We start from the raw sequence: 21,334 nt of genomic DNA on the forward strand, positions 1-21,334 counted from the left end.
AACTGACTCCTTTGGAAAAGTCATGATCCGAAACTTACAGGTTTGCATTTGATATTTTTGTTCTCTCAGTGTGAATTGGGTCTACAACATATATACATACAAAACGCGGATTAATCAATCTATTTAGAGCCGGCAAATTGAGCTTAAAGGAATCCATGCATATCCCGAACTAAAAGATCAAGAAACGCGATTTACTCGGCTTAAATGGGATGGAGCAAAAGCTGTGGATACCAACACAATTCACGATCAATATCTTGATCGAAGTGATATTTCAAGAATGGCAAGGCTTGAGATTTTGGATGAGCTGGAAGAATGGCATTTGCTTGCTGCTCATTATTGTGTCGCCTGGGCTTACAAATCAGCTACTGCAAAAGAAGCGTTTTCATGCGTCCAACTTGATCGCAAGTAGCAATTGAATCATGACAACATGTGTGAATACAAATCGTGTTATACCAGCATTTGAATATATCCGATCTTTTTGTACTTAACTACTACTACTGCTATCATTACTACTGCTTATAGCCATACATTTAGCTTATCCAGCCATTGCCATCCTCCAATAAATAATGTGGAATACCTACTATATACCACATGTCACGATGTGGTAATAATGCAATATGCATTGTTCTGGGATTTTCTTTCTACTGTGAAGGCTTCAAGGGTTATGTATGTACAGCTTTAATGTAATCGATGTATGGATACATGTGTATTGTGTGTGAGAATCATATAAGCTAATTTGTCTTTTTGTCACCATCAGTAGTAGCAGTAGCTGCGGGCGACTGCTGTTGTTGTTTTTTCTGGTCTATGGACACTGTTTCTTTGGGTTTCCTCGAAGACGTTATGCCCGCATGGGTATATACGATTGTTCCGAGAATGACCAACCCCGTTCCCATTTGTGCGCCCACGCCAAAATCGTTGTCAAAGTAGAAAATGGAGATCAACAGCGAAGTAAACTTGCGGAGGTTGAGGACAAGGTTTAGTGTCAGCGACGAAGCAGCTGCGGTCATACGATTCACGCCAGCAATGCACACATATCTAGAGAGGTGTCAAAAATCAATTTCATATGCAGAGGCAATACAAGGAGTCACACCGCTTCACACTTTTTTTCTCCAAAACTAATTTTAAAAAACTTACTGTGTTAGCACATTAAGAGCCAAGAACGCCCATAATTTGGGTACAACAATGGTATCCAGAACAGATCGGATCGGTTCAGGAAGCAAGGTCGAGAGGATCTGGCCCAACACGGGTACCTGTTTAAAAACGACTGGAAGTGGCGCAGCAGGCGAAGCATTGTATACGGCGACGTTTTCCATCAAATCCTTGTAGAAGAACACGAACATCGGCAAAGCTAAAAAATGCTATAATATTACGAAAATATATTACTTCCAGTAAGTCTCATAGGCCCGAAATGACATGATTATTACATTATTAAGCTACTACTCTTATCCTTAGAGAATCCCTCCCACTTTTGCTCTTTAAATTACCGTGTAGAAAAGTCCTTCTCGCCATTGCTTGCCATATTTCTTGTAGGTCACTTCTTGGATCAATCCCATGCCAGCTGATAAAATCATGCCAATGACCAAAATAGTAATGCCGATCAGAAACTCGCCGGTGTCTGCCTGATCTTCGCCCTGGAGATGATGATGATTTAAGCTCACGGACATCAGCTGCAGTCCCGATATGCACACAGCACGCACGCACATACAGAAAGCATATCACACTTTACCCCTTTTGCAGATGGATTGGCGTTATCCAACGTTGCCCAGACAACACCCATTGTAACCAATCCAACACCAATCACTTGACCCTTCGGATACCTGATAGCGAAAGAAGATGGCAACGTTGAGTCGCCCTGGGTGTTCATGCCATGTGCCTTTATCTTTCGGGAAAGAGAAAGAGAGAGGGAGAGAAAACGATTACCTTTTCCCCAAGATCACGGCGCCCATGACCATGTTTGCAAACAAACCACCACTGCGGAAAATGATATGCAATGGCATGGATATCCGGTAACCAAGCGCCAAATTGTTAAGCACTGATACAACAAAAAATATAGAGACAAGAAGTAGCCAGCGAGAAAGCGGGACTACAGTTGGCTTTAGTCGCGGTCCGTAGCGACTCCATTCAAGGTGATGGCGTAACCCTTCTAATGCCACAAAAGCAAACTGGCCGAATGTCACTAGCTGCCCTGGTTGCAGAGAAAAACAGCAGACGCGCAAAAGAAGAGGTAACACGTTAGAAACACGTATAGCTTTTCCCTTGCTGATCCCTCATAGTGAAAACTGTATAGCCTACCACTTTTAGGGACATCTCTATATGATTTTAAGAGAAGTCAATGAATTAGCTCTGGTGCTCAGATCGTGTACGATAAAGTGTAAGAAGGAGAAAGGTGCGAATTGAGGCACTTACTTGACAATGACTTCTAGAGCAAACACATTACTGCAGCAACCGCCAAATATAAGTGAAAGAATTAGAGGGAATTCAGGCGCGACTATACGTGCTAGTGATCCCACAAAATTAGGTGAGCTATCGCTTGTCATTAAAAGAAAAAGTGTGAGAGAGAAAACAGGTACAAGATGCGAGGTGACACAGTAAAACGCAGGAGCATCCCAAATTTATAGCCAATCAGTTGCTTCGGACCAAACGGGGAAAGAGCACTGCGGCGTCGGACTATTCTGCTTTAATAGTTGTTTGATGTACTTGCAGACACAGATCAAGAAGAAATTTTACATACAGAAGGCTATAGTATGATTGGCGGGGCGCTCGGGGCAAAGGAGAAGGGAGAACAGAAAAGAGGATTGATTTTTAGGTATATGTTATACTGCGCAACAACGACAATAGCTACTATGATGATGACGATGATTTGGATGACTTTTTTGGCGATGATGATTTCTTTTTGGATAAAGCGTACTCTGGTTTTGAGACGACCCTTCCTTCTTCACCGATAATCTGATCACCGTTCGACTTGAAATCCCATCGTACACCGTTTTCGGGAAATTCGTTCCACGTCGGCAGACATGAGCCCCACCCATAGTCAAAATTGGCAGTGTCCTCTGTTTTGTTATCGTTATCATCGATCGTTGGTTTGTTTAGTCAAACGCTATCGTAATCACAGTTGCATTCCAAATAAGAAACGGGTTCTTTCGGTATGGCTTACCTGGACACATGCACTTGCCAAAGATACCGTCGTCCACGCAATGAGCAAAGTTATCATGCTTGTAGCCGATATCATTGAAAAAATGCACCTCAGACTTGTTCAAGAACATACCGGCTGCTAGACTATGTACAATTGCGTCTCCCCATCGTTCGTAGAAAAAGTTGCCCGTGGAATCCAGGTAACTGAAGTATGCCTTATTTTTTAAATCATAGTAATATAAGAATTGATAAGTCATATATAAGCATAGTCTGGATAAAAGTAGTTTACATAGTTATAGTCGTAATAAACAACTACTTTCAAGATAGTATTAGGTAAAAGTTATTGTACCTGATATCTATTATCTCGCCACAAATCCAAAGAAGCGATTTCAAAGTTGGACCAAAAATGACACATGTTGTATCCGTTTTCCTCGTCACCAAACATGCGTAAAAAGTTTGTTTCCAGGTTATTTGCGTGAGCGAATTTCATGGTGTGGTCCCAAAGCGTTGGAATCGTTTGTGGAATCTCTTGGAGTGTGATAGTAAAGCTGTACTTTTTGTTGTTGTCTTGCATAAATAAGAATGGATCATAGTCAAGGTCGCAGTAAAAGTGGACGCCTGGTTCGACACGCCTGGTTAAATTAAGAAAGGGTACATGAGCGGCTTTATATGTAAGAAGAACTAGCGGCATTGATAGCGGAAAAACATGGCACTTTACCAGTAATAGTCATATTTAGCAATAAGTGGATGACGGTAGAAGAAGCCAGAATTGAAACGACACATGTGGCGGTATGATAAGGATCCGCCATAGAGAATGTTTTGCGATTGCATTTCTGACATTTTTTCATTCATGACGGTCTGGTTGACCGAGTCCGGCACGGACCACATGGAGTTGGGGACCAACCCGAATTCAATAGGAGCATCGGTGAGTTGTCGAATGGAAGTCTTGAAAATCTCGGTGAATGGCTCGTCGTTGAGAAAAACATACGGGTATTGATACTTTTTATTGAACCGACTATATTTTGGTAAAGAAAGATAGGGATGAGTTGAATGCAAAAATGTAAGACGCTCGCCTCCTTTCCCCCACTGTTCCTCCGTGTAACTTCTGTATACATACTCTTCAAATTCTCGGATGGTGCGTCGCATCGGTCGTAATTCGTTATTACGGCATAGAATGACAATAACAGCATTGGCTCGCTTTTCTTCTAGTTGTAGTAAAGAACTGCTGTCTTGATGCTGAGAAGGTAGTGCTACATTAGGGCTGCTAGTGCTCGTCGTATTGGTTGATGTTGTCGCAAGAATAGTATCATCGTTGCTGTTGTCAACAGGGAACGATTCGTTGGATTTCTGCTGTTGTTTTTGTTGCTGCTGGGTGGATGATGAAGGTGGAGTAATCTGAATTGGGCTTCTACCGCTTGTGACATCTTGCAATAGCTTCTCCTCTGGAGAAGATGGTGAGATGACGAGTTTTGCATCCTGTTGTGCCATCGATTTGTCCTCGTGCACGACAGTGAAACATGCAGGCTCAGATGTTCGTGATACCCAGTAGAGGGACCCAAAGTAGAATACACAGACTGCCGAGAGTATTATAAAGTATGAGGACGTGCTACGTCGCATTGAATGAATGACTAGGGATTTAGGTAACGGGCAAAACGAGAGGGAGAGGAGGAAGAGAGAGAGAGAGGGTGTGTATGAATGAAAGCAGGAAGAAGTTTAAAAAAGAGAGCAAAGAAAGCTAGAGCGCGCGTTTGTCGGGCGAGTCTTTTTACTCCATTTGAAAACAGCACGCCTCGGAGCCCTGACATAATTATTATGACAACAGGGGGTTTAATTTCTGTTTATTCCCTCCAACACAAATACGTGTGCTTCCGCTTTCAGTGGTAACTGCTGCCCTAGATTCAGGTCAAACACACTTGCAAGACTTCCCTGTTTCCCACTTTGAGTGCCTTATTCTGTAGTAGGGCTTGATATCTACCCTTCCGGTCCCTGCTGTGTTGCGGCGACCTGTTCTTGAATCGCCGCACAAACACATTCTCTCTATTTTCTTCCGAAAAAGGTAAATTTCAATTCCTTGGCGTCGTGCTTTTTACTTCTTTTTGCCGGAGGATGACAGTGAAGATAGCCAACAGCATCATCGGTAACTACCGAGAACAAGCGACAGCGAAACATTCAACCACATCATAATCGTATCTGATGCAAGTAATTTAAAATTAACTCCACTCTTCCGGACGCGCTTGGATTTTATCTCCCCAAATGTGTCTATACACCGTCGATAGTACATAATAGCCTACTGCAGAATCTCATTTATATTTCTTCTTATTACTATTTTGTGACTATCAATAAGATTATTATGAAAATGATCGACACCGCCTTTGTTATATTGGTACGAAACGCGACCTGCGTCACACAAAGGCTACAGGTGACAACCTAAAAAGGAACTTTTTTTGTTCCGTTTCTTGGCAAATAATTCGCATTTGGTTTATTGTGCTGTTGACAATGTGGTACGCATTATTGTTGAATCGTTCGACTCTTCCGCTGGTAAATGCTGGAGATATGTGAAAATAAACTCTCCTTCGTGATCAGTAATGGAGATATACAAACAATTCACGCAAATATGTGGTGAAAGTTACTACACTGACTACACAAATAAGCAGCAGTAATGAGCATGCTTTCATTTCTGCATTATCATTATTGCGCACCACCAACAAACTAACCACTTTAAGTAAACTATGCATGCTAAACTGCTCTAAATGCAACTCACAAACTGGTTACTACCGAGAAGAAGTAGTATGTCTCTCTCTAAATGTGTATATCATCTCTCACTGTTTGTTGTTTAACGTGAAAACTCTGAACTCTTATATGATTAATGAGTTTATTCCCTAAATGTACACGTTCTTTCGTAAAAGAGCAACGTGTGATATGCGTTAGCAGTTACGGAATAATTCCCATAGGCTAGACCAGCCCTTTTATACATAAGACAGCTTAGTCACTTAAGCAAAAGCTAACTAGAGCTACTCTCCACAAATCAAGACATATTGGGACTTTACTGTTATCGTACCACTTATCATTAACAATGCTGGTCATCGAGAATATAACTCTCTCCTCACGTTGACTGGCAACAAACAATAAGGGAAAGGGTCCCTTAAGCAATGAGCCGCAAAAACCATGTTGGCTATTATTAAAGGTTTTAAGCAATGCAAAGTGTACTATCCTAAACTATTCATGCTTAACACCGTTGTGGCGTCCATTGCAATTGAAAAAGTTAAAAAAAAAAAAGTTGACATGTCACGGCAGCAAACCAAACCGGAGTTTCCACATGACCAATCAATGGGAGACCGGTGGGGAACAACAAGAAAGAATATGCCCGTCAAAAATATAAGGGAGGTTCCTTAAAACAATACCCAACCCCACAATGCCAGAATTTAATAAGCATAGCAATGGTCCTTCCGATACTCCACAACAACCTCATCGATGTAACGGTCATTTAGAAGACGTTCTTGTAGGCTTGTCTAGCTGGCCTATGGACGTCTCTAAGCCATTCGGCGTTTTCTTGCAATGTTTAAAATCGCAACCAGGTAATAAAGCGAGAGAGAGAGATTGGTTAGAGTTGGCAAAACTGTTCAAGCTGCTGACAACATTTTTAACTTTTCTATCAATAACAAAAATATCAAGGACAAGAACCTCTTCGTTGTTCCCAACAACAACGGAAAGAAAGCTCAAGTGATTCCACTTTGACTAATTCCAGTTCCACCACTACAGCAACGTCGTCCCAGTAAAACCAACAACCACACACATAAAAGTCACATAGAGCCATGGAACCTTTTTTTGTTGTACAGCATAATTTCCAACCAAACCACATCATTATAGTGTATAAATATATCTTCGCTACATCTGTACTTTTATTGCTATTATTGTAGTTTTTGTTTTTTTTGCGACGAGGTAAAAGTCTTGTTATTAATGTACATGAACGCTTTTTCTTAATCGGTCTTGGGAGGAGCAACAGTCAGGTACTTAGTCATGTTGGGACGCGCACTAAAAGCTTCGATGAACTTGGCAAGGTTGGGGTATTCCTGCACATTTAAGAAGAATAGCATTCCAGTTTAGTTCAAACGATGGACGAAGGCTTTGGGAAATAGCTTTTGTTGACTTTTTACCTTAAGCTTCTGTGTGCGCCATTGATCGTCGATGGTATGAAAGACCATGAAGTCAGCATATGAGATCTAGTGGAATAAAAAAAGCAAAAAGGTTGTTAGCAGGACCAAAAATTTATATTAAAGCACCAACCAATCAACGAATATACTATTATACCTCAGACCCCAAGATGTAAGGGCCTTGGTTAGCACCGTAAATACGTTCGAAACGGGCAAAATGTTTAGGAGCTTGATTCTTTTCGTAATCCTCTTTCAAAACCTCATCAGTCTAAAGTGGTTGTTGGTCAGTTACAGTCGGTGTGTAGTTTAGTAGACAGTATGAACTGGCTTACAGGGTTCAACCATTTTCTGAGGTGAGCATAATACCAATCATCGACGAAATCAGCACAGGCATCAACGAACTGTTCTTCATCATCGTTGCTGCCTCTGTACTTGCCTAGTGCATTTGTGTCGGGTAGAGAGAATTAATATAGCTTTCAGGTATGAGTGAATCATATCCATTACCGAATTTTTTGGACAAGAAACGCAAGATCGCGGTGCTGGCAAAGTACTTTTTGCCGTCAGCTTCGAGATAGGGGACACAGGCACAGGGATGGCCTTCGTCAATCAACTTTTGCTTGACAGGCTCCCATGCGTCGCGATCAATGAGCTCGTACTCGTGGGGAACGCCAGCGTCTTCAAGCAGCAGCTTGACGGATTCACCGCGACCCCGGGCTGTTTGGCGAAATCACCAATGTCAGCAACCAACACAGTTATAAGATGATAGTTATGTCCTTACTTCCAAAGTTAAAGTAAACAAGCTTGTACTTCTCGAGGCTCATTATTTATGATGACGATGATGACTCCAAAAAAGAAAAAGGAAAAAAAAGTACACACAGAAACTGTGAAAACGCTCACTTATTATAGTTCCCAGTTAAAGTTAGAGTTTTTATATGTAGCGGAGGAATGAATAATACACAGATATAGCATATTTACGTATAGAGCGAACATTCTATGATCGCACCGAAAGCTACGTTCCGGTTCTTCCTCTTCATTTTTTGGATCTACAATGTCGCAAAGGCACGTGGTGTAACATCAACCCGATGGCCGAAGAACAATACAGACGAAAAATATTTGTAAGCAAGTATACAGAGTTGGAAGAGTAGTATGTAGTCGACTGAGGTATTACGGAAGGTAACCACGGCAAGTTAAATTAATGGATCACTGCAACCATGTAATTTGTAAGTGTATAAAATGTGAATGCCGTCTAAAGGCATGTGTATACATTTACAGTATGCGTACAACGACAAAAGCACAACGACCTGGCAGCAGTAACCGAAAAGGTCGCATGATTTATAGCTTATCAATGACATCATAGAATTCTAGAAATTTTGAAAGTTTCCATGCATACAGATCAACTTAAATTGAGCAGTAATTAGACGTTAATGCAACTCAAGCTAGTACTCTTGGATACTTGTGGCTCGGTTGCTTTGGTGGACGACGAACTTGATGAAGCGCATTCAAAAAAGGTCCCTTATTTGCCTGAGCCACTACTGCTGGTAGACAATAGCAGACAAATAAAATAACGTAGCAAATGGGCATATCATACACGGCTGTTGTAGAGGAAGGAGTAAATAAATCTTCTTAATATCTGGGGATTTTTTTATTATGATAACGTCATATTGTTGATAAAAGACAGAGGGAATAGGTGCCTTTTGCGTTCTGTTTTTTTTTACTCGGTCTTGGGAGGAGCAACAGTCAGGTATTTGGCCATGGTGGGACGGGCAATAAAAGCTTCGATGAACTTGGCAAGGTTGGGGAATTCCTGCACATATAAGAAAAATAGCATTCCAGTTTAGTTCAAACGATGGACGAGGCTTTGTGAAATGACTTTTAGTGACTTCTTACCTTGAGGTTCTGGGTTTGCTTTTGATCATCGATAGTATGGTAGACCATGAAATCGGCGTATGAAATCTAATGGTAGGAAAATGTTAGCATAAGCTAAACGCACAGTTCACCTCTTTAGATATAATACCTCGGATCCCAAGATGTAAGGGCCTTGGTTATGACCATAGATGCGCTCGAAACGAGCAAAGTGCTTCGGAGCATGATTCGTTACATAATCCTCCTTCAAAGCCTTGTCAGTCTAAAGTAGTAGCATTTAGTTTAGATTGGTCAACCGTCAGCGTCTTGGCGATTTGCATGGGTGGACTTACAGGGTTCAACATTGACTTGAGCTGAGCAAAGTACCAATCATCAGCGAAATCAGCACAGGCGTCCACGAACTGCTCTTCATCATCGTTGCTACCTCGGTACTTGCCTGTACACAAAGAAAATTGTTTTGATTTTTAGAAACCATTTCTTTCTTTGTAGGTTAAAAAAAACAAGACCTCCAAGAGTCGTGGTGATTAAAAATTTTACCCAATTTCTTTGTCACGAAACGCAAGATTGGGGTGCTGGCAAAGTACTTTTGGCCGTCAGCTTCGAGATAGGGGACACAGGCAAAAGGATGGCCTTCGTCAATCAACTTTTGCTTGACAGGCTCCCATGCGTCGCGATCAATGAAGTCGTACTCGTGGGGAACGCCAGCGTCTTCAAGCAGCAGCTTGATGGATTCACCGCGACCCACGGCTAAACAAAAGAGGGGAAAAAAATTAAAAGTATATGTGAGTACTTTTCTCTTGAATCTTTTTTTGGATCGGTACAACTAAGAACAAGATATTATCAAGACGATAGCCATATACTTTACTTCCAAAACTAAAGTAAACAAGCTTGAGGTTTGCGAGGCTCATGATGGGATGGATATGCTGACAAATTAAAAAAAAAAAAAGACAAAGAAAGTACACGTATGAAAAAGAAAGTGCACCCTGTTTATATAGTTCGTCGTCGAAATTAGAGTTTAAAGTTTCGAGACGCGTTTGTGATTCGTTTTGAAAAAGCAACGCTCAACTATATGTCGCAACAGCACGCAATCAGGGGCCAGACGGTGTAACGTTATACGTAACACTAACGACTGCATGTTGCGGCAAGAGCAAGAAGCACAGGTTTGTATTTGTAAGCAAGTGTAGGAACAGAAAGGAAAAGTTTGTATTTGTAAGCAAGTGGCTAGTCGACTCGAGGAATAGGGAGACGGTGAAGGGGGATCCTCCAAACCTCCTGGTAATGGAATAGCCCATAAGAAAAATTGTTTCGTTTACTATATTTAGGCATATTCAAGATTACGTCGATGTGTACGTCTCGAAGAGACATCTGTTAAAGTGTTTCTAGGCATTAGCGTACTGATGTAGTGGTATAGCAACAAAGTTTGATGAATTTATACAGCTAACAATGATGGATTTTGAGGAAGCGTTATCGGTTTCCAATGTATTACAGAAAGATCCATTTTTACCAAGTAGTGTAGTATTAGCAGGTTTTAGAGCTATAAATACTGAAAATGATGACATTCCTATACATAAAGGAAGGGGAACATTTTTAAAAAAAGAAGTTATTATGTACAGAACATGAGGCGAGAAAGATGAACACTGAGGAAATATAGAAATAGAGAGAGAACGAGAGAGAGAGAGATATGCAAACAGGATGCAGTACTGTATTGTGTATATAAAATGTGTGTGTGTGTGCGAGCATGATATGTTTAGAGAAGATTGCTGATAAATGTTGGTAATATGTTGTGATAATGTGTAAGAAAAAGGTGTGAGTGAGGAATAATATCAAAGAAAGACGGAGGGAGGAGGGGAGAACTGCAGTGTGTGATATGTGTTAATAAAAGTAGGATAGGTTGTAAAGGTTAGTAAAGGAAAATGATAATGATTTTTTTTTGTTACTGGTACATGAGCGTCCGTGCCCATTCATCTGCAACCGAAATGAGTTCGAAAGTATAATCGGCTGGCTCAATACTCTTGGGTGGTTCCGTCGCGGAAGTAGATGATGATACTGAACCGGATGATGCTCCCTTATTTGCCTGTGCCATTGTTGCTGCAGAGGTGCTGGATGAGGATGGCAAACATGACGGATCGAACGTTGCAAATGGTGATGGGACAAGTCCGGCAGTGGTAGAGAAAGGCGCCATGGTCGTTGTTGCTGGTCCTTGCGTAAATGCTTCGGACATGGCGACTGCAGCCGCTGCTGCTGCTGCTGCCGCTGCCGCTGCAGAAACGTGTTGTTCAGCATTAGGAGGAGCAAACATGTTACTGCTCTTGTTATTATCTTGAACAAGATCCGTAATGGCTGAAAATGCATTGGCGTATGATAATCTACTCGCCGTCGTCGTCGTTGTTGTGCTACTACTATTACTATTAGACATGTGTTGTTGTTGAATGGAGGGCAAGGTCGTGTCCGTGATTGAGGTGGTTGCATGAGGTGGTTGTAAAGTCAAATCGACCAGTCGTGCAAAGTTACGCATGTCGCGAATAGGCACATGTTCTACTATAGCGCGAACATCCTCCAACGTCTTGCGGAACTGCAATTTCGCATCCTCGGCGATTTGGATGACGGGATGCTCGAAATCAGCTGCATGCGTCAGGGCAGCGAAAATAGCAGAGAATGCAGTGAGGCCAAAGGTATACATGAGATGGGGATGGTGGATTGTCAAGGAGACAAGATGGGTGATTGTATTGGCCAACGTCCGACGTCGTTCACGATGGAGTCGTTCGTCTTGGTATCGACAACACATGACCAACGACAGTTCTAAATCGTAATACACAAGATGCAGATTGGTCACAATGGATGAAGCAGGAACATTGTTGTGTGATGGTGACCATTGTAATGTTTCTGGCAAGCTGTCGCGCCACTGGCCAACCTCGTCCAATAGACGCAACGTCTGATTCTCTTCTTGTAATGTCCACAAGCCGTTGGTGTTGCTGCCATTGGTGTTTGCATTGTTGTTTCTGTTCTTGATGTCGTACGCAAAGAAATGAATCACACGTTCCATCAAAATCATCAACCGACAGAGCTGACCAAATCCTTCCAACACACTGCGTTCCTGTACATCGTCTTCGGGTAAGGGCGTTGGAAAATCCAACGCAATGTCCTTGGCACGTAACATCCATGGCCGCTCCGTCATGCAGCTTTCCAACTTGTCCATCACATAGCATGTCCACAGCACCCGCTTGCGTAGCTCCACATCAAACTGTGACATTTGACTACTGTAATTGGCCGTATGCAACCCCAATTCGAGACACATGCGAACGGCCATCCCGCTATACATCCAAGCACGACTCGATCGATGCACACGTGAATGATCCATATGATTGCTGTTGGAGGGATCTTCGTTGTTGTTGTAGGATGCCATGTACAGCAATGCAATCACCGTGGATACACGCGGCACATCCAGAAAATCATCCACCAACCGCCGCGCTCGGTTGTAAAAAATATGGCTCCCCGGAACAGCACTGTCCTGAACGTGTCTGGCTGCATGCGCATACATAATGTTGAGTAACAAGGGTGTGATCAATGGACCCTTGACATTCAAGTGGTCGAAAAACATGCTCCTCGAAATCGTGGGCAAAATCGGATGGCATTGGCTGAAAAACACATGGATCAGATGTTCCTGGATCGGCCGCGATGGCATATCAATGGGTGCCGTGTAGTAGTGTGGCAGACTTGGCTCGGGTGACCAGCGCACAAAGTCGCCATAGTTGCGCCATGGAGTAACATTGTCGTCGTCGAGATGAGGTGCGTCGTTATGTAATGTCAGACGCACAAGCCCATCCGTGAGCTGCTCAATCATCTTGTCTGGTCGTGTGCTGGCTCGATTCGTGTTGTTGCTGTTTGTGCTAGTGGTGTTGGCAGTACCTCCAGGAGTCGTTGATCGTTCGATCCCATTCGTACCGTTTGCAGTTCCGTTGACATGGTTACCACCTGTGTGGTTATGGTTACTGTTGCTATGGTTGTTGTTGCTCCCGCTGTTGTTACTGCTGCTACTGGTACTGTGCTGGTGTGGTGGCGATCCGCCCGAGAACAAGGTGTCGTTTTTGTCTTCTGCCATGAAGATCTTTTCTTCCCCGGATCCAACTCCTGCCGCCGCCACCGCTGCTGCTGCTGCTGCGGACAAGCGCTGTTGTCGTTGCTGCTGCTCCTGAGCACGTTCTGCAATGTCCTGAAGAAACGTATCGGACACGCCGTTGTCGATCAAGGGATCCAATTTGATGTATGTCTCGTCTGAGTTTTTCAGATACATGCATTTCCGTCGTCTGGCTATAATAGAAATATATCACATCGGGGACAAAAGATAAGCTTTCCACATACAGACAACACAACACTACACATAACACATTTGTTTCCTGTTCTTTTCACACACGCATTCCCCCCCACCCACCACACACATACATCCTCCCCCCAAGCCAAGCCAACCCGACCCGAGATCGATCATTTGTTTACTCAAATACCTTTGCACTACCGAGAGAGAGGGAAAGAGAGAAAAGAAAAAAAGAGATGTGTCAACAATAGCATAAAGAGATAAGATAATATATACAAATACGATGCTTTACCTGCATACAAGGCTGTTTTCCATCGCACTGACCATGTTTCATAGTACACAGCAAGCACAGGCCGAGAGAGGGGGGGAGAAAGAAGTTGTTAGTTACGTCTCGTCATGTATAACAAAGAGAGGGAGAGAAAGGACATTCAGTGTACCTTGATCTTTTTCATCCGACATGGATGACAAGCACGGCCCACCTTCAATCGTTTATGTCTGCTGTCGTCTACAGATAGACCAAAGCCAGTTAGCGAACTCAATGAATTGATGAGGAGAAAAAAGGGATCGGCATATACTGGTCTTTATGTATTATAAGAAAGACTGGAATTTTACCTCGAAGTGGCAATTCCAAGGTAGCAAACATGGTGTGCTCGATTATATTGTTATATAAACGGACCGAAAAAAAAATAAAGAGGAACAAAGAGTAGTAAATAATACAATAGCAGTAGATATAGTAGTAGTGCCTGTTTCGAAGAGGGGAAGGGGGGGAGAGGATTTCCTTTCTTTTAGTGGGGCCTAGGCTGGAATAGTCCTAGGTCAGGCAATCCAGTCAGTCAGTCAGTCAGTCAGTCGCAGTAGTAAAAAAAAAAAACTACAGAAAACGGGGTTTTGGGTTAACTTACCTATTGATTTATTTTTTTTCTAAAAATACCAAGACTTTCCTTCTCCTTGGATTTCTTTTTCTTATTAATATTCGGCACTAGGCGACGAACGAAGAAGATGAAGAAGTGTTGAAAAGAGAAGAAAGTGATTGTATGTGTCTGAGGACGAAACAGAAAGAGATAAAGGCGTATGTGAGAAAAAAAAGGCGCTCTTTATTGCAGGCTTTCAGGAGGTTGGGGAGACAAGAGGCCCTTTTTGCCTGGCTTTTTGCCTTTGGTAGCTGAGATGCGCACACACATACACACACACACACTCTCTCTCTCTCTCACACTCACTCACACTTTTTTACACAACAAACAACTCCCAATGGGTTCGAGTGGGGAAGACGCTGAGCCAATCAGAATGCGCATTTGAGTTACTCATAATGTACCCCGTCGCTTCGGTATATCATTCAGCCTCCCCCATCTCTCTCTTCTTCTTCTTTTGTGCATTGTTGTTGCTGCTTATGGACACGCACGTACGACAGCAATAACTTTAGCTTTTATAACAATGAACGCTAAAATAAGCATGTCGATCTCTCTCTGTTGACAGAGCGACTGTCAGCATGTGCGCTTGGTAATATCGATCATAGGCTTCACTCTTATGTGTTCTGTGTCTTTCTGCGATTGGCAGTTCTACCTGATTCCCCGCTCTACCCAAAACACAGACCCGCCCCAACCGATGTGATCGACGGCCGGAAACAGAGGAAGACCAGTTCGAGAACAACGTATTCCAAATAGAGATATGCACTGTAATAAAAGATACATGAATTTTTTTTTCATGAAAAGTAAAAAGATGTAAAACGTTTTGTGTTTATAGGGTATTGCGATGTGACCAAAAAAAAAAAAGTTGCTTGCTCGAGAGAAAGGGAGAGAGAGAGGGTGTCTTTGGGTGATGGGATGTTTTGTTGGTTAGAGAAAAGAAAATGAATAATGTACATATCATGGATAATGGGTTAGTAAGAGTAAAGAAAGAATATAAGGAAAGAAATATATATGATTTAATATAGTATTATCTACACATCAACGATTCGTTGCACTTTGCCACACTCTTGTAGGTGTTCCCCTCGGTACTTGATCAGATACTCGCTGTTCTCCTTCCAAGTCACCGTCTTGTTCACTGGACAGCCCTGATCATCATCCACACTCTCAGAGGTTAGCACACACACACACACACACAACACCCCCCTCTAGGTCGCCATAGATGAATGGGGGAAAAAAGTTACCTTGCTGCTATTGGAACACTTGTAGTATATGCTTTTGTTGCCTGTCTTTTTCTGCACCGTGTTGCCGTTGTTTTTCCAAAAATAGCCATCTAAATAAGGGTATTCGCGCGTCTCGACGATTTTGGTGATTGCCTGCATCTCTCGCCGTCGACGAGGCGGTGGCCGTGCCATGCCATTCGTTGGAGATTCTTGTTGCGATGGTTGTTGTTGTTGTTGTTGTTGTGACGATGGAGGAGAGGGATCAAGGTTTGTCATCAAAGGTGAGGCGTAACTGTTTTTTTTTTATAATTGAGAGAAAAGCACACACCCCCACATCCTCTATTAGTCACGTACACAATCAATGCAAACACTAAAACAACAAACAAAACAAACCTGCTCATTTGTAATAAAGAGTTGTTGGGCGTGGTATTGTTGGAGGATGACGAAAGCGTTTCAGGAGAGAAAGGATTGTAGTCGTCCAACGATGACGGTGGTTCACCATCGGATGGCGCTAACAGTATACCAGATCCAGAGTCTCGACGACTACTGATAGCATTGTTGTTATTGTTGTTGTTGTGGAAAGAAGAAGAAGATGCTGACGATGATGGAGGAGGAAGAGGTGGCGGACTCGCACTCGATTGTCGACTTTCTGTTCCTGCATGTGTCGTCGCAAACATGTCAGCCATGGGTTGATCTTCTTGGAGCGTCGGTGCTCCAGTGAGAAACGAGGATGTGGCAGCAGCAGCAGCCAGCTGATGCTGTTGTAACAGTAACATGTCGAGCTCTTTGGCCCGTAACTTGGCCTCTTCGGTCCTCCGTTTGTCTTCCTCGACCTTGCTTAAAAGAATCAACTTTAACAGCTCAGGCTGGGAACGATAGTACATGAGCACTTCTTGAAGATCGCATGAGATGGGATTGGCTGTTGCCATGGTTTGTTGTTGTTGTTGTTGTTGCTGTGGTGGTTGCTGGGGCTGTTGCCATGGGTCCGCATTGGCATCGCAGTGCGTGGTGGTGGCAGCGGCAGCAGCAGCAGCAGCAGCAAAGAGAGAGTCGTCGTCGGTTGCAACGTGTTGGAAATAATGGAGTGGGGGAGGGGAGGTCATGTCGGGAGGCGAGGCAGATGAAGAGGATTCGCTGGCACTGTTGTGGAAAGGGACCTGTTCATGGTGATAAAGAGGTACAGGTTTGGTGTTGGCGTCGTTTGTCGTGATATGTGTTGTCGTTGTCCCAGCAATCGTCGTCGTGTCCCCTGCAGCAAAAATATACTCGTTCATGGAGGAGGGGAGGGAAAGGGGGTGGAGGGGCAATCTAAGTGTGTGTGTTTGAAAATAAAAGAAGTGAAGAAACAAAAAAAATAAAGGTGGATGGTAGTTTATGGGTTGGGAGTGAAGTGAGGTGAGTGGGCGCGCGCGCGTGAGAAGTTGGGAAAATCTTACAAAAAAAAAAAAAAAGGGTCTTGAAAATTCTCCCTTCCCTTCGTCTACGTTTTGTAACGCAAAAAAAAAATCAACAACAACGCTGTACTCCGATAAGGGCTTATGGTTGACACCGATCCAATCATCATCTGAACGCAAGAATAAAAAAAAAACCTGTGTCCCACCCCCCCTCCTCCTCCTCCTCCTCTCGCTCTCTCTCTCTCTCCCCGCTCACTCAGTTCATAGCAGTGGGGGAGACCGTCAGAAAGGTAGAGAACAAAAAAAAAGTGGACTTGCTTTTTTGAGAAATCAGCCCATCGATAGCCCCGATGATGGAGATGTGTGGTGATGATGATGATGATGCGTTGATGTTTTGATGGTATCAAGTGAAGTGACCTCTCTCGAATGGAAGAAAGGTTTATTCTAATTTAGTTGGGCATGTTGCCCTTCCATCTACTTTCTATTTTGAAATCCCCAGGGGGTAAGCGCCCCCCCCCCGCATCTCTATAACAGTACTGCCAGCGCACGTATCCAGAGTAGCACACAGTACACAGAGAAGAAAGAGCACTCTCACACTCACAGAACATACAAGCAATGGAAAGCGTATCAGATAAGCACAAGAGAGAAAGCTTAAAAAGGCAGGTTCCACGCACTTTGCACCTTTTTAGGCGTTCTATACACTTTTTGTAAATCAAATTCGCTTTGCTGTTGTTTGTTGCCATGGAGAGCTCCATTACTCTATCCCCTCCCCCACCTTTTTATTTCCAACTTGCCACGCTTCCATGTGTACACATGAACCACACACACACACGCACGCACAGGTACAACCTCAGCCCTGGGATTTCTCACAGTGATTGCTCACGCTATGGTGTGTACATAAGCAATTCGAGAGAGAATCAATGTGACCCCAGATAGGAAACGATATAAACGCTACTTATTCTGTATCACAACCAAAACGCTCTCTTCACACACATACTCTGCCTTTATCAGCCCTTGTTCCCCGCATAATCTCAGCTTCATCTTGCAGCTAAACCTACTTGAATCATCGCATCATCTCTTTTGTCGCGGTTTTTTTTTTTTTTTTGATGGCTTGCTTGGGATATGTGCTAAGCGGTGCAGCCACGTGGGAACTCTTAGGAAGCCCCATTTCTGCATGCAGCCACAGGTGTCATTGTATACAACCTTACCTGTTTTAGGCATTGCCGTCTCTGTTTTTTCTCTCTGAGCGGGGAAGATTGTGCGTGTGTGTGTGGTGCGGTTTTTTTTTCACTTATCAACATCAAATCATTGATTTCATAATAAGATAGTAACTCTGATTCTTATTATTGTATAGTCTGTATACTATTAGCCTCTCAACTAAACCAAGAGTAACAAGCCCTCATAATATGCTCTGAGAGCTAATATGAACAAGGAGTAAGCTCTCTCTCTTTCTCATAATACTAGGTAGCTAACTATGTACTATACTCACTCGTAAGGGCCGTTTATTAAATTCGAATGTAGTGAAACATGCTCTTGGGCACCCGCCCTCACACACATATCGCCGATGGGTTTGTATCTGGCTGAAAACGGAAATACAGCCGAATTAAATAGTTCGGCTCTTTTTGTCTCGGCTTTTTTCCAAGCAACGAAATGCGGAGTGATAATGATGCATCATCATCATCGTCGTCGTCGTCGGGGGAACAAGGAGGCGACTCATAATGGCCTGAATATAATAGTCGTGTCATAATAGCATTACTGCCTTTTTTTTTGGTTCACGATGTAAAGATACAACAGGTTTCCCCGGCCAGAACACGTTACATTAAAATTTTCGTACGCAATAACGTGGTGATCACCCCACATACTCGCTCTACCTAGATTTTCTCTTTGATAACTGTGGTGTTACCTTGTTTTGACGTTAGAAAGCTGTTTGTCAGAAGAATACGATTCACATGATCAATGGGCGGCGTGTCTTTCCATTTGGAATTATTAAATAACCCTCGACACCCACTACCTGCATTCGTTTCAGGATAGAGTCCAAAATCCCGGAAAACAATAAGAAAAAGAAAACTGTCATGGGACTCGCTGGATCCCCACTTTAAGAACGTACGAAATAATTCTAGTTACACAACAGCCAGCTTTTTTTTTATAAAACGTACATGTATAAACATCACATAGTACAGCAGCAGTTTAGCAGGACAATGCACGTAAACGAACCTGCATGCTTAATCTATTTGTCAGCTTGCATTTATGCACGTTGCCGGCATACATGTTATTTGCTCTGCCTGTCTCGGATTAATAAATCGAATTTGGTAAATTGAGTAGCGAGCCCAGATTTGCTTTTGATAACCAAAAAATAACAGGCAAGTGACATCTGGATCGGGAATGAAAGAGAAATGAGAAGACAGACTGGAATAAGCAGGCCTTCTTAGTTGCTGTTGTTGGTACGACCTAGTATTTCATTGAGTAGATATTAGAGAAAAGGCTGTGTGGTGACTCTTGTTCTCGATAAGATCGTTTTTCTCAAATGAGGGCAAGCGCTCGCTCACATGTTGTGTGTGTGTGTGCTTCTGCCATGACTGTCACTTATTACTTAATGTACTACGTAACCTTAGCTAAGCATGCGTTTCTTTTTTTGTATCTAATTTATGGTCAAGAAATACGGCCACTTTGCCTTTTATTCTTTCTGACTGTTCTCTTTCAGCAAGAACAATTTTAAATAGGATATGATTTCGATGATAATGACAAGCATTCATATATATAGCTTTACAGTACATAGATTGATAGCACAAACATTAGAAAACCAAGAGAAAGAGTTTACTACGACGGCTGCTCTTTTTGTCTGCGCTCGCAATTCTGGTCGACATTTAAACACAGCACCATGGATGGGATAGAAATTTATACGCACTGTAATATACTACGCATTGAGGCTTTGTCGCAAGAAAAAAAATTGGAGGCTACCAAAGAATCAAGTAAAAAAGCAGCACCAATGTTTATCATTACGCGGACAAAACGCAGGTCCCGGAACATCAATGACACCGTATAGCTTTTGCTCGTTGTTCGGTGATCAGTCCGTTGCTATGGAGACCAGAACATAACTTAAAAGTAGTATTGGTTATCGGTAGAACACAAACGCAGATGAGAACCCGTTTGTTGCTATGGGAACCAGCTAATCTATGTTAGCTTAAAATAATTTTGTCACTACGTTATGGCTTCTGATGGCTGGATGATAACAGAGATAACTCGTAATCTTTTCTTTTCTATTCATCCAACATGATGCGGTATTGACTTTTAAATAAAAAGATCGCTATTGATACCCCTAATCATATAAAATGTCACGAGATAAGAAAAAAAAAGAAGCGGCGTGAGTCGCTATTACATACTACCAAAGACGCTCGGTGGTCTCGCCACCCGTAATAATGCACGCTGTTATGTCATGTATTACTGCCACGTTTTCATTAAAAATTCGCAACCTTCTTTTTGTTTCGCTCCATGATGAGCTGCTTAATACATACGTATAAAATCCATCACTGTTAGTTTACTAAAGCTACTGCTATGATAACTTCTTTTATGAAAACATTGGTTTTTACGCGATACTTTTTTTTGAGGGTCTAGACATCAAACTTGTTATGATAGTTAATGAGAAAAAATTCGCGGACTGATCGTCAGCAATAAGTCGCACCTCACATTTTTGGACCTTTAGCTCTGCCGTTTTACGACACACAATTAAAAAGGAGATATGAAAAGTTTATTAAAAATAGATTTTCGTTTTGTTTTTTTTTCAGGAACTTACAGTTCATCATGCGAGCAAGTATAACACACGGGCCATGATCAATAATGAAGAAAAAAAGATATGACGTTTAATATATATAAAGGATAAGCGCTTTGTAACATTGGAGAATTACCCTTCTTCTACGTTTTAAGTTTTGAAAACATTATATAAAAAATGATGTACATAAATCATCAATCATTCATTGCTGTTTTACATTATATGTCATAAAGGCCGTGGCTATTTACTGTCGCAATTGTTTTCTTATATGACACATGAAGGGAAAAAAAAGGGTGTCTCCTGTCCATAAGGGGCTAATACGGCATGAACAGCCAATAAGCTCTGATGCTCTATATTATTCCATACAAAGAGATCTTAGGAGGTATTATACCCGGAAAGGGAGTTAGCGAGCATATGAAACATACTTAATTATAGGCAATATTAGATTATTGCTTTGGTTTGCTGTTTTGCTTGAATAAGATACATATCTTGCAATTCATGATCGTTGCGTACATCTGTAGTTAATAAAGGCGAGCGCCATTACGCATTAATCTTTTTTTGTTGTTGTACGTATTCGTTATTCATCTACAACTA

The 21,334-nt window shown here is 42.4% G+C and overlaps 9 protein-coding genes across 9 annotated transcripts; 3 read left to right on the top strand and 6 right to left on the bottom strand.

Annotated features, from left to right (window-relative positions):
• Positions 1-22: 22 nt before the first annotated feature.
• Positions 23-409, top strand: BDB00DRAFT_870722 (uncharacterized protein; the record flags this gene model as incomplete). Its single annotated transcript, XM_053126742.1, has 2 exons — positions 23-40; positions 128-409. 2 exons carry the CDS (start codon positions 23-25, stop codon positions 407-409), a joined length of 300 nt encoding a protein of 99 aa, XP_052981269.1.
• Positions 410-731: 322 nt separating this feature from the next.
• BDB00DRAFT_760692 (UAA transporter) lies at positions 732-2,537 on the bottom strand (the record flags this gene model as incomplete). Its single annotated transcript, XM_053119227.1, has 6 exons — positions 732-1,035; positions 1,135-1,358; positions 1,485-1,631; positions 1,727-1,817; positions 1,921-2,185; positions 2,438-2,537. 6 exons carry the CDS (start codon positions 2,535-2,537, stop codon positions 732-734), a joined length of 1,131 nt encoding a protein of 376 aa, XP_052981270.1.
• A 304-nt stretch (positions 2,538-2,841) lies between these two features.
• On the bottom strand, positions 2,842-4,278 carry BDB00DRAFT_760764 (glycolipid 2-alpha-mannosyltransferase-domain-containing protein; the record flags this gene model as incomplete). The annotated part of the gene is made up of 4 exons (XM_053119229.1): positions 2,842-3,050; positions 3,155-3,347; positions 3,482-3,764; positions 3,851-4,278. 4 exons carry the CDS (start codon positions 4,276-4,278, stop codon positions 2,842-2,844), a joined length of 1,113 nt encoding a protein of 370 aa, XP_052981271.1.
• Positions 4,279-6,254: 1,976 nt separating this feature from the next.
• On the top strand, positions 6,255-7,313 carry BDB00DRAFT_815458 (uncharacterized protein). Its single transcript, XM_053122906.1, has 2 exons — positions 6,255-7,202; positions 7,287-7,313. Exon 1 carries the CDS (start codon positions 6,545-6,547, stop codon positions 6,854-6,856), a length of 312 nt encoding a protein of 103 aa, XP_052981272.1. The 5' UTR covers positions 6,255-6,544; the 3' UTR covers positions 6,857-7,202; positions 7,287-7,313.
• BDB00DRAFT_815459 (glutathione S-transferase) lies at positions 7,104-8,104 on the bottom strand (the record flags this gene model as incomplete). Its single annotated transcript, XM_053122907.1, has 6 exons — positions 7,104-7,202; positions 7,287-7,352; positions 7,441-7,551; positions 7,616-7,719; positions 7,788-7,997; positions 8,062-8,104. The coding sequence occupies 6 exons, from the start codon at positions 8,102-8,104 to the stop codon at positions 7,110-7,112; spliced, it is 627 nt and encodes a 208-aa protein (XP_052981273.1). The 3' UTR covers positions 7,104-7,109.
• A 793-nt stretch (positions 8,105-8,897) lies between these two features.
• On the bottom strand, positions 8,898-10,088 carry BDB00DRAFT_927711 (glutathione S-transferase). The gene is made up of 6 exons (XM_053128894.1): positions 10,012-10,088; positions 9,684-9,893; positions 9,479-9,582; positions 9,298-9,408; positions 9,171-9,236; positions 8,898-9,087 (listed from the first exon to the last, which is right to left on the bottom strand). The coding sequence occupies exons 1-6, from the start codon at positions 10,052-10,054 to the stop codon at positions 8,995-8,997; spliced, it is 627 nt and encodes a 208-aa protein (XP_052981274.1). The 5' UTR covers positions 10,055-10,088; the 3' UTR covers positions 8,898-8,994.
• A 991-nt stretch (positions 10,089-11,079) lies between these two features.
• On the bottom strand, positions 11,080-12,987 carry BDB00DRAFT_760884 (fungal-specific transcription factor domain-containing protein; the record flags this gene model as incomplete). Its single annotated transcript, XM_053119240.1, has 2 exons — positions 11,080-11,345; positions 11,553-12,987. 2 exons carry the CDS (start codon positions 12,985-12,987, stop codon positions 11,080-11,082), a joined length of 1,701 nt encoding a protein of 566 aa, XP_052981275.1.
• A 2,404-nt stretch (positions 12,988-15,391) lies between these two features.
• BDB00DRAFT_870728 (uncharacterized protein) lies at positions 15,392-18,195 on the bottom strand (the record flags this gene model as incomplete). The annotated part of the gene is made up of 4 exons (XM_053126743.1): positions 15,392-15,505; positions 15,602-15,872; positions 15,974-16,829; positions 18,183-18,195. The coding sequence occupies 4 exons, from the start codon at positions 18,193-18,195 to the stop codon at positions 15,392-15,394; spliced, it is 1,254 nt and encodes a 417-aa protein (XP_052981276.1).
• A 909-nt stretch (positions 18,196-19,104) lies between these two features.
• On the top strand, positions 19,105-19,581 carry BDB00DRAFT_815477 (uncharacterized protein). Its single transcript, XM_053122908.1, has one exon. The coding sequence runs from the start codon at positions 19,131-19,133 to the stop codon at positions 19,290-19,292; it is 162 nt and encodes a 53-aa protein (XP_052981277.1). The 5' UTR covers positions 19,105-19,130; the 3' UTR covers positions 19,293-19,581.
• The last annotated feature ends 1,753 nt before the right edge of the window (positions 19,582-21,334 follow it).

The sequence above is a fragment of the Zychaea mexicana genome (genome assembly GCF_025766255.1).
Source record: "Zychaea mexicana strain RSA 1403 chromosome Unknown BDB00scaffold_23, whole genome shotgun sequence".
Classification (NCBI taxonomy): Eukaryota; Fungi; Mucoromycota; class Mucoromycetes; order Mucorales; family Lichtheimiaceae; genus Zychaea; species Zychaea mexicana.